This window comes from Aphanomyces astaci, assembly GCF_000520075.1.
Source record: "Aphanomyces astaci strain APO3 unplaced genomic scaffold supercont1.9, whole genome shotgun sequence".
NCBI lineage: Eukaryota > Oomycota > Saprolegniomycetes > Saprolegniales > Verrucalvaceae > Aphanomyces > Aphanomyces astaci.
In genome coordinates this window covers 326968-340067 of record NW_009798272.1, presented here as the reverse complement: position 1 = coordinate 340067, position 13100 = coordinate 326968, and the positions used below count along the sequence as shown (strand labels likewise).

At 51.0% G+C, this 13100-nt stretch overlaps 4 protein-coding genes across 5 annotated transcripts in view; 2 read left to right on the top strand and 2 right to left on the bottom strand.

Annotated features, from left to right (window-relative positions):
- The window catches only part of H257_04930 (hypothetical protein), a 6757-nt gene extending 6192 nt beyond the window's left edge, over nucleotides 1-565 (bottom strand). The window contains exons 1-4 of the mRNA XM_009829594.1: nucleotides 542-565; nucleotides 326-483; nucleotides 167-284; nucleotides 39-109 (exon numbers count right to left, since the gene is read on the bottom strand). Coding sequence (XP_009827896.1) covers nucleotides 39-109; nucleotides 167-284; nucleotides 326-478 — 342 coding nt within the window. The 5' untranslated portion in view covers nucleotides 479-483; nucleotides 542-565. The remainder of the gene's footprint in view (nucleotides 1-38; nucleotides 110-166; nucleotides 285-325; nucleotides 484-541) is intronic.
- A 326-nt stretch (nucleotides 566-891) lies between these two features.
- On the top strand, nucleotides 892-1859 carry H257_04929 (hypothetical protein). The gene is made up of 3 exons (XM_009829593.1): nucleotides 892-944; nucleotides 985-1072; nucleotides 1126-1859. Exons 1-3 carry the CDS (start codon nucleotides 916-918, stop codon nucleotides 1621-1623), a joined length of 615 nt encoding a protein of 204 aa, XP_009827895.1. The 5' UTR covers nucleotides 892-915; the 3' UTR covers nucleotides 1624-1859.
- H257_04928 (hypothetical protein) lies at nucleotides 1545-4099 on the bottom strand. The gene is made up of 6 exons (XM_009829592.1): nucleotides 3736-4099; nucleotides 3568-3684; nucleotides 3046-3144; nucleotides 2584-2995; nucleotides 2327-2428; nucleotides 1545-1828 (listed from the first exon to the last, which is right to left on the bottom strand). The coding sequence occupies exons 1-6, from the start codon at nucleotides 4081-4083 to the stop codon at nucleotides 1620-1622; spliced, it is 1287 nt and encodes a 428-aa protein (XP_009827894.1). The 5' UTR covers nucleotides 4084-4099; the 3' UTR covers nucleotides 1545-1619.
- Nucleotides 4100-4319: 220 nt separating this feature from the next.
- Nucleotides 4320-13100, top strand: part of H257_04927 — a 16809-nt gene continuing 8028 nt past the window's right edge. The window contains exons 1-8 of one of the 2 annotated variants that reach the window (XM_009829591.1): nucleotides 4320-4507; nucleotides 4568-4626; nucleotides 4673-4788; nucleotides 4844-6231; nucleotides 6421-10763; nucleotides 11527-11889; nucleotides 12006-12581; nucleotides 12664-13037. In XM_009829591.1, coding sequence (XP_009827893.1) covers nucleotides 4355-4507; nucleotides 4568-4626; nucleotides 4673-4788; nucleotides 4844-6231; nucleotides 6421-10763; nucleotides 11527-11889; nucleotides 12006-12581; nucleotides 12664-13037 — 7372 coding nt within the window. In that variant the 5' untranslated portion in view covers nucleotides 4320-4354. The remainder of the gene's footprint in view (nucleotides 4508-4567; nucleotides 4627-4672; nucleotides 4789-4843; nucleotides 6232-6420; nucleotides 10764-11526; nucleotides 11890-12005; nucleotides 12582-12663; nucleotides 13038-13100) is intronic. The other variant, XM_009829590.1, reaches the window with a different exon arrangement.

Sequence of the window (13100 nt, the reverse complement as noted above, 5' to 3'; positions counted from 1 at the left end):
GTTGGAATATAATGGGGTATTTATATATATATACATACGGGCGATCGCAAATGCGTGACGGTGGCGCCATATTGAGTTAAACAGTCCCCGAAATGGTCGCCGAAATACCCTAGGTATGTCATGAGGTAAGGAAGACATAGGAGAAACGAAGGAATGAATGGCCTACCGGTGTTGATGACAAGGACGTCGTCGCCAACTTCGAGCAAGTTGGACGCGACCATGTCCCAACCCAATGTCCCGGACCCCGTCACCACGAGCGGCTGGCCATCTTGCGCGAGGAACACCTGCACACATGGTCAACGCATCGTTCGTTGGCATGCAATACCTTGCGCAAGTTCTCCAACGTGTTGCCAAACACGTCGATGAAGTACGGGTCGACGTGGGAAATGCCCTCGTGGGCAAACGCGTCCAACACATCCTTTTCAAAGGCGATGGGGCCAGGGTTCATGCACAGCGTCTTCTTCTCCGTCACAGTCATGATGTCTACACGCATGAGCTTCAGCTTGCTTCCACGGCGATCTACGGATCGGGACGAGCGTACCTTTGATCTCAATTTTGTGAAATGGATTTGTTTCGTCAAAGTGGGGTGGGGTTGGTACCTACCTGTATCATTACATACCTCGGATATATAATACGAATCGTTTACAGAGGTTTTGGTTGCTGTCAGCCCACTAGCTTTCCCGCGACCTACTGATACTCTCAAGAGCCTTTGCTCTCGAGACAAGGTACTTACCTGTAAGGGACACCTTGAAGCGGTGAAATCTGGCTCCTTGGGAGTACGTGCGCTAACCTTAGTGCTTATTCTGCTCCGACCGAAGTTCCTGCGTATAATGATATTGTGCATATTAATTATTAGAGGCTATGGGATTGCACAGGTTTCTGATTTTGCGATCTTGGAGTAGGTTGGCGTGAAGCATGCCTGCCCGTCACCTCGACGACGACATGTAGGTGCATTCCTTCTGACTAGCACTCACATGCCGTTAGAAAGGATGCCGTTCCTTTGATCAATGCATTTCCTCAAGACAAGCTGTCCTTGCTACTTCGTCGCATCCTGCACTCGTCCGACCCTCCAGTGCGTCCGTCCGTCCAACTTGAGAGTTTCGTGTGTGACAACCCCGACTGTAGGTATGCGTCTTCACCGCGCAAGAACAATCGCAGCTCATGGCCATGGGAAACATGTCTGCCTCCCAAGTGTCCACGTTCCTTGCAGGCGTCACGCGGATACTCACGACGGCAGGGTATCATGATTGGGACGATGCGCAATTCACAGGGGAAGTGACCAAGCTTGGACTTGTTGAGACCGCTGCATCTTCTCTGACGCTGGCGTGGTCCCAAGAACGATCTTCCTACCGAGCGGCGTTGCTACGTGCGAGCACCACGACACCCGGTCACTTGCCAAACGTGACCGAGTCGCACTGGCGCCTGCATGTAACCATCGCCGATTCGTCTTCCTCCGGACATGCCGTTCCCCATGCCCTGTTTCACCTCCAAACGACCAAAGACAGTCCATCTCCTTCCTCCGACATTCACATGGACATGAATCATGCAGAACTGTACGACTTTTTCATTCAACTGGACGCGATTCAAGCGCAAGTGGACGCGCTGGCCACGCCGCCGCCTTAGAAAGCGCCGCCGCCACCGCGCAAGCTGCCGATAGACGGTCGCTCGATCGTCTTTTTATAAATCAAATACGGTTCTCCCGTGGTCATGTCCTCCGTGGTGGAGCTGCGATGCACCAAGTGCGTCGTAATCGCTTGTGCTTGACGGGAGAAGGTCCATTCAATCACTCGCGCTCGTCGAGGTATCGCTTCATTTCCATATGCAGCACCTACATACAACAACAATACACCCAACGTAAGATTCTATCGCATTCGCCTGATATTGTTCAATAGTAGCTCTCTGGAGCAAAAATAATATAAGTAGGATTCAGTCGCATTCATCATGGCATTGCCTGATATTGTTCAATGGTATGTCTGTAGTAATAGTATATGTAATATATATATATACCTCATAGAAAATCAAATTCATTTATTTTTTGAAAATTTACAGGATTCAGTCGAGTGTTCATTGGTATCGCTGAACCAATCATGTAAATTTATACATATATATATATTATATATTATACATATATATTATATATATATTATACATTATATATTATACATATATACAATATACATATTATATATTATACATATATATATTATATTATACATATATATATATTATACATATTTATATATATTATACATATTTATATATATTATACATATATATATATTGGGCGACCGAATATGAATATGAAACAACACGAACGGGAACGTACCATAGCCGACGCCACCGCCATAACACAAATGCAAACCTTGTTTCGGAAAGCAAAAGTCGTTCAAGTGGTCGTGGCCTGCAAACGTCGCTTTCACATCGCCCACTACAAACCAAAAAAAACATGCGTGACTCTCTTAAATATAATATTCGTAATAAAGATATATATATCGAGTAAACCATTCTTCGTACTATATGGTAAATATATATTCTAGAATACGACATCTCCATACTATCATAGAAAACACACAAGTGGCGTACTCTGCAAGAGGGTATTGAACAGGTGGCTATTAGTGTGGGCATGCGACACTGGTTCGCCTTGGTGACCCTGTCTCAGTTGTTGCTTTGCACTCAGTTGTTGGTCAAACTCGGCGTATTCAGGGATCGGGTTGTGAATAAACATGAGCGCAGGCACTTGTTGGTGAGCTAGTTGCGCGGCAACGCCCTTGACGTACGTTTGCTGCTCATTTGTGAACTGTCCATCTTCCGAGTCTAGAAAGTACAGTCGAAGCAGGGCTTTCCCCTCGGGCCCCCACGGTCCAGCGTTGGGGGCTTCGATTTGAAGCACGTAGTTGCCGACTCTACTGCTGACCTGGTTCGGAGACCCGTACTCCGAGTACGACAGGGGCAAAGCGTTGATGCGCCGAAACATTTCACGTTTGGACATGGAATCCTGAGCAATTAGATGTGAAGTCGTTCAAGAAGGAGGAGATTCCTACTGACCCCTTGGTCGTGGTTGCCAAAGATCATGGCCCACGGGATGTTGCGTTCGATCACTTGTGTACTGAACGCGTATAGCGCTCGGTTTACTTGATACACAGACTAAGGCATACGTTTGTAAGTGACCTCAAAGTTGGGATTCACAGAGTCATGCAAAATACTAAGCGTGGGGAGAAAAACTACTACAATCATCAATAATGGAAAATAAAGCAGAAATATATTGTCGATTTGATACAAATTTAGGGAGGGAGGGGGTGCAATCGAATCGCGCCGACCATACCGATCCACAATCGATCTGATTGGTTGAATTTCATTGAGATGGTTTTGATTGGCTAATAATTTTGAGCTCATCTGAGGTAGCCAATCAAACCGATTTAAATTCCAACGAGAAACCACGCCACAACACAATGAAATATCACTCAAAAGCACAATATTGTCGATTTTCTTCAAATTTCCCAATTCGCCATGGTTCGTTTAACCGAGAGATAGATGATGAACGTAGAATGCATTTGCATGTTGGCAGACCTGGTGGAGTTCGACGGATTCGACTTGGTCGCCTGTAAACACGACAAAGTCGGGCTTTGTGTGGTCGAGTAAGGCCGCAATGAACGAGGTCATGTTAGATTCCGTGCATGGGAAGGCCTACATGTGCATGTCAATACGTATGGACGGACAGAGTGCCAAGGGTCGGACCGACGGCGGCGGGTTTCGGCATGGATGGTTGGGGTTGCCCGTGTAATGCATGTCTGGGATCTGCAGAATCTTGAACGAGAGGGAGGTGCTGGATGATGCTGGCTCGTCGACCACCCTGGCTACTAACGGAGGCTTGGCAGCCACGTCCAAGTCGAGGCCACCGTAATGGATGTGTCGGAACGATGATGCGAACAGGTACATGGCAGCGAAATACACGAAAGCCAGAGACAGACCCACAAGAATAAGGGATTGAAATGCCTTTCGCCATGAAATACGCCGCCTCAAGAGGAAGATCGAGTGCTGGAGCGAGTCCAACGACCACCGCCGCGGCGATGCTGAGCGCTTCATGGTGTCAGCCGGCAAATTGCTGAAAAAGGCAACATGATGATTCGAATGACCAATCGCATGGAAGGAGAATATTATTATACCAACATTTCGAACAATAAAATAAAGTCCGTCATTATAGACTTATACTTATTGAAAGGAATATTAAAAATATGGCATTTTAACAAGAATATTAATATAATATACTTTAAAGTAATACAGTAACGTTATCAAGATTTGTATCTTCATGACGTAACCGTCACGCAAGGAGTGAGGAAGGACATCGCAAGACGAAATGAAGAAGCAACTGACCAAACTCTTTAGCCGCAAGAAAACTGGCAGTGACGAACATGACTTGACCTTGACGTCGTCTCCACCGAGCAAGTCCCCCGCGACAGCAACTGCGACCGTAACGACGCCTGTATCGCCTCCGCCACCTCCTCCTGCCGTACGCACCTCAACCCTTCCACCACCATGCTCACAAAACGCACCACTGACTTCCACGTAGGCTCGGTATTCACGCATGACAGTACAGATGAAAGACATTGCGGCTGCGTGCAAACTCTTGTACGTAACATGTCCACCATGATTCACAGCATTCACACTTGCACAGTGTGTCTTCCATCAAGAAAGATAGCAGCAGCGGTAGTAGCAGTAGCAGCAGCGACGACATCGCCAAGTTGGTCTCGAGCATCAACGCATTGGCGTCCAAGATACAATCGAACATGGGTACACACTCATCCTCGTCGCACCCCTGGGGCACCACCACCTCTTGCACTCGTAGGCGACGCGTCGACGCGATGGGTGGAGCTATATTGCATAGGGGACTTGGGCGTGCCATTAAGCGACCAATCTACGCTGCCCGCACTCGTCGTCGAAACTCTCGATCGCATTCGGCTGCTGTACATTGTCGCACACATTCAATCCATGCTGCCCTCGCCCTCTATCAACCTGCCAGACGACATGGCGCTGCTTCATGCCGTTGAAACGCTAGGCACGTGTCTCGTGGGGATGCTCTCGAACGAGTCCATCTTGGATCGATATCGATGCGAAGTCCCCAACGTCATGCGGCTCGCGGTGGAAGTGTACGCTCCGAGAACAATGTGCATCTGCGATGTTGTGGGCACGGCCATCAACGCCATCGCAGCTTCGCCTGCGTTTAACGCTGGTCTAGTGTGGTACCTCCACGACGTCCAAGCTATATCAGTGGTCGTCCAGACGATGCAGCAGTTGGTTACCGCGACTCCCGCGACCCCCGCCACCGCCGCGGCCGCCATGAGTTGGTTCCAGGCGCTTCAAGCATCGTCCTCGTTAACATGCATGCCATCCCCTTCGTCTGGGGGAAAGAATGCAGCAGACGACGTACAGTTGGCTGTGAGCAAAGCGCTGGGTCTCCATAAACCAACGTTCATACCGCCACCTGCAGCCGCGACTCTGAAAAAATTCAACCACTCGGCCAGCGAAACCGATGGCGAAACGACATGGCCATCCCCAAACGAAGTCCGCCCGGCGACAGATCTCGCATCGACCGCCCCCTCCTCTCTGTCGTACTCGTTGCTCAGCCACGATCCATCGGTGGGCCACAAATGGCTCATCATGATGCTCCAGACCAGTTGCCGGTACTCGTTTGTGTTGGTGTCGGATTTCGACGTTGCTGGGGGGTATAACGTCGTGTGGGACTCGCTCATTGGTCGGGTTTCGTCATTCAACGATGTCACAGACGACAGCAGCAGCCCAGAAAGAACGTGGTTTTGTACTGAACTGGACTTTTTCAAGGCGCTGTTGCCCCTCGGAGAAGGCGGCGTCAAACCGGCGTCGCAGCTATCGATGGACTGGACGTTCGACGCATGTGGGGCATGGAACGACGCCGCCGTCATCTCCCTCAGAAACTTTATCGCAGAGCATGCCACAGACCCGACCAAGATGTCCATCTTGACGCCGTGTTTCAAGCTCGTGGAGCACATCATATGCTCTCGCGACGATCAGATCCACCGAGTGGAAGCGGCTACCCAATTGGTGGCGTCGCTCGTGACAAAATTCCCCGCCTTGGCGAGCCAAACTCATCAAGATCTCGTCCTTGCCTGTGTCCAGCACATGGCTGTGCACGGCCCTACACTAGAAGTGACACGTGGCATCTTGAGTTCGCTGTGTGGTATCTTTGTGGACGCTCAGGTACTATGTGTGTTGATACACTAATAGGATCCACATCGATATAATTTTTGCATGGTGGCCCATATCAGAGATAAAATAGGAGGTATCCCCGTGGATGTAAATAATATGTTTTTTCGTGTTTCGAATAGCGTAATCCATAGGACTATATCGTTGGAATAGAATTTGATATTTTGATCTTGTGGAGCGTAGGGGGGGGATGACGTGGCGATGGCCACAAAAGTGTGTAGATCGTTTACGAGCATGCTACATCAAGTTCCTTCGTCGGACCATCCGTTGCGCGACACGTTGCTGGACCTGGGACTGTTGGATCGAGGGGTGTACGTGGCCTTCCAACATGTTTTGGCTGCAAAAGCTGCCGAAAACAACCCCGAACATACAATCAGAGTAGGCGACGACATGCAGCAACAGTGCCGATACGTGCAAGCGTTGAGTGCGCTGACGTGCGTGGTGTTGCACAACCACGTCGCAGCATGTACGCAGTTCCGCCAGTGTCACATCCACGTGGCACTGTATGGCGTGATCAGTGCCTGGGTGGGGGACACGGCCACATTCCACAGCTTATTCAAGATCTTGGTCGAGCTAGCGGGGGTCACAAAATCCCCGTTGCTGGTGCAATGCATTGAAGATGACGTACGCATGATACTCGAGCTCATGGAGCGCTGCGGTGCCGCCCAAGGCGACCTACAAGCCCTTGGCACGCTCTTATCGTTGCTTAGCCACTACCTCCGCAACAACGTCACCGTGCAGCGTCTATGGCGGGATACCACGAGCGGCATGGAAGGGTTGCTGTCGACGTTGTCGGCGTTGCACGCGAGTGATATCAGTCTGTTAAAGTCGTGGTTTGCAATCGTGTCGCTGCTGTTGGACGACGCCCCCGACACGCGACAGTATGCGGTACATCATCGCATGTACCATAGGATTGCCGACACTGTCGTTATGGCGGGCTGGCTCACGTCGTCGCATGCGGCCCAAGTGCTGGCGTGTTTGATGGAGTTGGTGTTTCGGCCTGTTCAAGGCGTAGATCCGTCGAATGATGTCGTGTTGCACAATGCAGATGCGGGCGTCGTGAGCTTTCTCTTGTACCCACACCTAGATCAAGCTCAGCAAATGGACTTGCTGGCTCGATGGATGAGCAACTTGACAAAGTTGAGCAAACCCCACGGCGACACTGCCAAATTGGTAGCCGCGGGGGTGTTTACGTGGCTGCTGCCGTTGGTTGTGACAGCGTCCGAGCCGTTTTTACCGCTGCTTGCGATGCTCGCCACGACCGACATTCCCATGCCCCACCTGCGCGAGTACCTCCATGTGCTGCATGCCACCCCCGGGCGGGGCCTCCCGATTCTAGACGCGCTGTGCAACGCCAACGCAGTGTCGCATACCCACCTGACCAATCACTCGTACATCCACGTCACGAGCTGCGACAAGGTGTGGCCGCCCACATCTGGCTACTCGTTTGCGTGCTGGTTTCAGTTTCCAGATAACGTCAAAGGCAGAATCACCAGGCATACCGTGACCGTGCCCATGTGTGAAGGGCCAGTGACATTCGATCACGGGCTCGGCGCTACGTATGGGGTACTCGTGGGGTCTACATTGAGTTTATACAAGTCAAAAGCAGACGCTGTGAGTGGCGCCACGGAAGTAGCCGTGCTCGAAGTCAGCGAGTACGCCGCCGACATTGCCAACGAAGAAGAAGGTGAAGAAGGGCATGGCAGCTTTCGCATCTGTAGCAACGACGACTGGTTCAAAGTGGAGGTAGACGACGAGGCTGTGATGTGGAAGAACGCGCTGCAAGTATATGCCAAGCCATACGTGATGCTCGTGTCGATGTACTTTGGGCTCGACCAGCAGCAGCAGCAGTCCCAGCAGTGCTTTACTCGCATATACTTTGAACCAGCCACGACCTGTTTGCGGGTGGAAACTGCGCATAAACACATTCTATTCAAGAACGTTGACGTCGGATTGTTTGCCCAAGATGCTAGCTGGCACCATCTAGTGTTGACACACAAACGCGCAGTGATGGGCAGCTCCGTGGTCACGCTTTACATTGACGGCGCAGAGGCCGGCGCCAAGAAGCTGTCGTACCCGGCATCGCCCCCCATAGGCACCCCCCTGCGATGTTATCTCGGCAGCGATCCGCACCTGTTTGCGTCCACGAGCATCCGGCCGATTTGTCTGGGGCCGACGTGGCTCATGTCGGACGTGCTGCCTCCACTGGCGGCTACGTGCATGTTCACGTTGGGTCCCAACTATAAGCAGTCGTTTCCAGGGAACACGACGAGCCTTGGCGCTATATACGAGTGGACAGAGAGTGCCCTTACGGTATTTCTGCACTGGATCACATATCGCAAGGTAGAATTGGGCCGAGCTGCCAACCGGCTAAACCTGGCGAGCCTTGGGATGGCGACGCAAAGGAACGACTGCGACATGCTTGCGTCCTGGAACGACGGCGACATGTCTGCGATACGGCGGTTTCGGCACTTTCTCGACCGGCACTGCTCTTGTGAGGCGTTGGGCGTCGAGTGGCTGGCGCTGGTCGCGAGTTTCAAGTGGGCCGACACGGCCGTCATGTGGAGTCTGCACACGGACGTCCCAAACTCGTTAACGCACGTGCAATATGTGGACACGGAGCCGATTGTGCCGCTCCATTTGGCCAAACTGGTGCCTAGTTTAGGCGGATTGCGCTCGCTGCTCCTTCCACTGTTGGACCCATCGACGACCGATCTGCCTCGGTTTCTAAGCGTCTTGACAAGCTGCTTACAAACCAACGCCGCAACGCTAGCGTTGTTCCTCCAAGCTAAAGGCTACTCGTGGCTCACGGCGTTCCTTGTCGAGCACATGGTGGCGATGGATTTGCCGACTCTGACCGCTGTCGCGAAGCTTGCGATCGCGGGCACGCTAAGCACCGACAAGCACGTTTTTACTCGTGATACAGGAGCGATGATTTTTCCGGTGATCGTCGACACGCACGCTGTCGCAGATGTGCTGTTGAACGTGGCGTTTCGAAATGGCTTGTCTAGCCCATTGCAGCACCATCTTGTGACCTTTGTCGCAATGATCGTCCACCCCTCGAACCCAAACGCAGTGTTCAACGCCCGCCAGCTGCGACAGTGTCAGTTTGTCCAGTGGAGCCTGCACTTTATTGGCCACTTGTGTCGAGGGGTCGTACAAACGACAACAACGATGACGTTATCACCGACAGATGCGAGTCTCGTAGACGAGGTCGTCCACCTCTTGGCCATGTATTTGCAAGTCGAAGTGCATGTAGACGACATGCTTGAGTGCGTCGACGTGCTCCTGAGTTCGCTAAGTCACATGGACACATCCCACCACGGGCGGCTGTTGCGCCGAACGCTGCTGAGATTTTTATTGCACCATGTTCAAATGTCCCCCGTGATTGCCCGAACGTTGGTGGATTCAGTGTTTTATCGACTGCAGCAAGACAAGACCAAAACGGTGGTGTCCCCGACGCACACGGGGTCGATGGGTACTAGTACTACTAGTACTACTAGTTTGACAAGTCCGCAGTGGTGTACGCCGTCGACGTTTTCAGTCGACGGGTTGGAGCATGTGTTGTTAGAAATCATCTGCCGCTCCAACGTCGAATCCAACACGAGCCCCCTATCGTCGGACGCCGAGCTAGCCAGTCGCCTGCTGTTTTCGCTGGCCCAGCTCCAACCAGCGTTCGCCATGCATGTGCTAGTGAATTCGCAGCTGCACATTCGACTCAAACAAGTGCTGTCGTTGCACTCTGGGCATGTCACTACGTATATCCCTTTGTTGGCGTTTGTCGGGCTGATCCCGCTGTCCAATGTCCATGACAGCCCCCATCATGACGAGAATGAGACGGAGGACGAAGAAGGTGCTCTGAACCGATACTTCCCAGACAAGTACACACCCACAGCCATGGACAGGGACTGCATCGATGCAGTGTGGGACATCCTAGGGCACTTGTGGACGCGTAACCACCATCCGTCCGATACTGCTGCTACCATCCAAGTCTTCGCTTGGCTCAACCATCGCCTTCAAACCGACACGTTGTTCTTCCAAGCTGTGTGCCGATCCAGCTGTGCGTTCTTGTCTGTAGTCCTTCGATGTGGCCAAATCCTTTATCCAGCCCACGATTCGTGTCAAGTCCAACCCCCCGACGCACCAAGTGTAGACGTGTCATCTTGTCTGCGGACGTTTCTGCTCCGATCGCTTCTGGAGCGCGATGACTGGGCTGACAACGCCCTCTTCTGTCTACATACGTGGCCCCCCCACGCCCCCGCCCTCGAATGGCTCATACTCGTCCAGACGATTGTAATCACCGACGCCAAGATCCTAACTGGCAATGCCACGGTCGTGGCTATGAAGAACGTGTGCAGTTTGCTGCTTGGGCTTTTGAGGCGACTCGTATGTCGTCGACAGACTAAGCATGTCAAACGCGTGGATAAACATGTCAAGACTATGACGTGGCACGTTGAGCTCACACCAACCCTCGTCGCGTTCGTGTGCCGTGTGCTCGAAGGGTGTGGGGACAAGGCCATGTCGAGGTACAGTCATGAATACTCATCTACTGTAGTATCGATCTATATCCAGCATGTGTGCGGTTGCCATACTGTATCGATATTCAATTTCTTGTCCATTCACAGTATAAAATATATTTCTATATTATTGTGGATTCGAATTTCCAGACCTCGTCGAATCGCATCACACCATCGAATCGACGCTATTGGCTAATCCAATTTGGCGTAGATTTGATTGGATCTTACAGAATGGACTTAGTATATTCAGCCAATCCGAACTCCATCGTGATTCAATATTGATTAGATAAACCACCACGCGAATTTTGCAAGTTTATAGTGAATTCACAATATATATTTATATTTTTCTATTTTGGTGAAAGTACAACCAACTCGACAAGTGGGTCCAACATAGATGAGCTAGATTCACCGTTACATCCGTAAAACATACTAGTACACGATATATATATATATGTGGTGTGGACGGAATATGTAACTTTGTGGTTGACTGGAATGTACCAACATATTTCTTTATTATATATATATAATTATTTCGGTGGAGGTAACGTTACAACCAATTCGACAAGTGGGTCCAACATAAATGATCAAGATTCAACCTTACAAACGCACTAGTACCCGATATATATATATATATATATATATATATATATATCGTGTGGGGACTATATACCTGTCATAGTGGTTGATTTAACGATGCATACATATGTATATATGATGTCAGGACTGAATATCTGTTTTTTTGTGGCTAACTGGAATGTACTGGTGGTGGTAGCGTCCTGGGGGATGAACCAACACAGCACTTCTACAACGTGCTCGTGTTTTGCGGCCAATCGTTGGCTTTGCTCGCCTTGTATCCCATACAGCACTTGTCGTCGTGGCATTTGGATGTGCTGCGCGTGGTCGTGCCGTCGAAGCACTTGTTTTTACAGCAAACAAACGTGTCGAATGTGATGTTATATCATAGCCCGACCGTCACATCGTCCTCGTCGTCGTCGTCGTCCGCTGCCGACACGCCGTTTCGCGTGCACATGCGCCAGCTCAGTTTGCACGGCACCGCCGCCCCCCTCAAGGAGTTTGAACTTGGCCACGAATCGGACAAGTTGTTTGTCCAGTGTTTGGCCACGGCCTTATTTCGGTATATATTTTCTTTGATATCTCGTTCATGTATAAAAAATCTAAAAATATCATCACCATCCTGGGTACATGTAGTAGTACTAGTACTAGTAGCAGTTCTAACGACAAACTGGCTAGAATCTTGGTGGTGGACCCGGGCTGCTTTGAAGTGACACTGTTGTGGCAATACTTGTTACAGCAACGTGTTGGTTTGGTCAAGGACTTGCTGATTGTGGACATCAAGCAGCCGCCGCCGCCGCCGTCGTCGCTGCGCATGTCGTCGAGTGCCAAGAAGGAGTCGGCGGCGGCGCGCCTGGATGTGTTTCACCGTGGATTTGACCAAGTGCTCGGGATAGATTCGGTCCAGCATGCGCAGTACCCTGTCTTCTACGCGTGGATCCAAGCTCAAGCAGAGGTGTTGGAGGACCTGTTTGCGAGCCGGACGGACGCCATGTACGCCCACCTGGTGGACACGTTGGAGGGCACCGTGGCGCTGCGGCACCCCAAGCACAGCGACTGGTGTGTCCGTGTGGCGCCGACCGCCGACGTGCCGCCATCGTGTGCACATCCAAACCACGACGAGTGTAAAGAAGAAGTGACGGTGACGGTCGCGGCCGACAAGGCGGGGCTCCGCCTAGCGCAGTACGTTTCAAGTCAACGGGATGATATGAAGGAGGCCAACGCGATATGGGATCGAGACCAGGTCGCCACAAAGTACGAAAAAAACCCAATGAAAACATCTACTTGTATAATTATAGAGACGAGATACATACAAATGTTGCATGTATGTATGTAGGTACGCGCGGTCGTTGTGGCCACAACCAGAGGATATGCAAATCAACACAGGGCAGTCTGTGTACCAGCTCTCGTGGCCATCGACAGCGTTGGACGCGGCGGAAGGACCTGGCCGTAAGCGGGTACGACTCCAGTGGCACGAACGTGCTGCTTCTGCCGTCGGTCTCGAAGATCATCAACACACATCAGCATTATCATCGACGTCCGCCGTACCAAGTGCCAAGAAGCCGCCTTCTTTTCGAGTGTCGAGCGATGTCCAGCGGTGTTTGGAGTTTCACGATATCGTGGAAGTGTATCGTCAATGTCATTTCAAGCCCGATGCGTTGGCCGTAGCGCTGCCGTGCAAGTTTGCTCAAACACGAGAGCTCCTTCGAGGTAATTCTATATATATATATATGTATATATATTATATTATATATATATATATATATATACAAG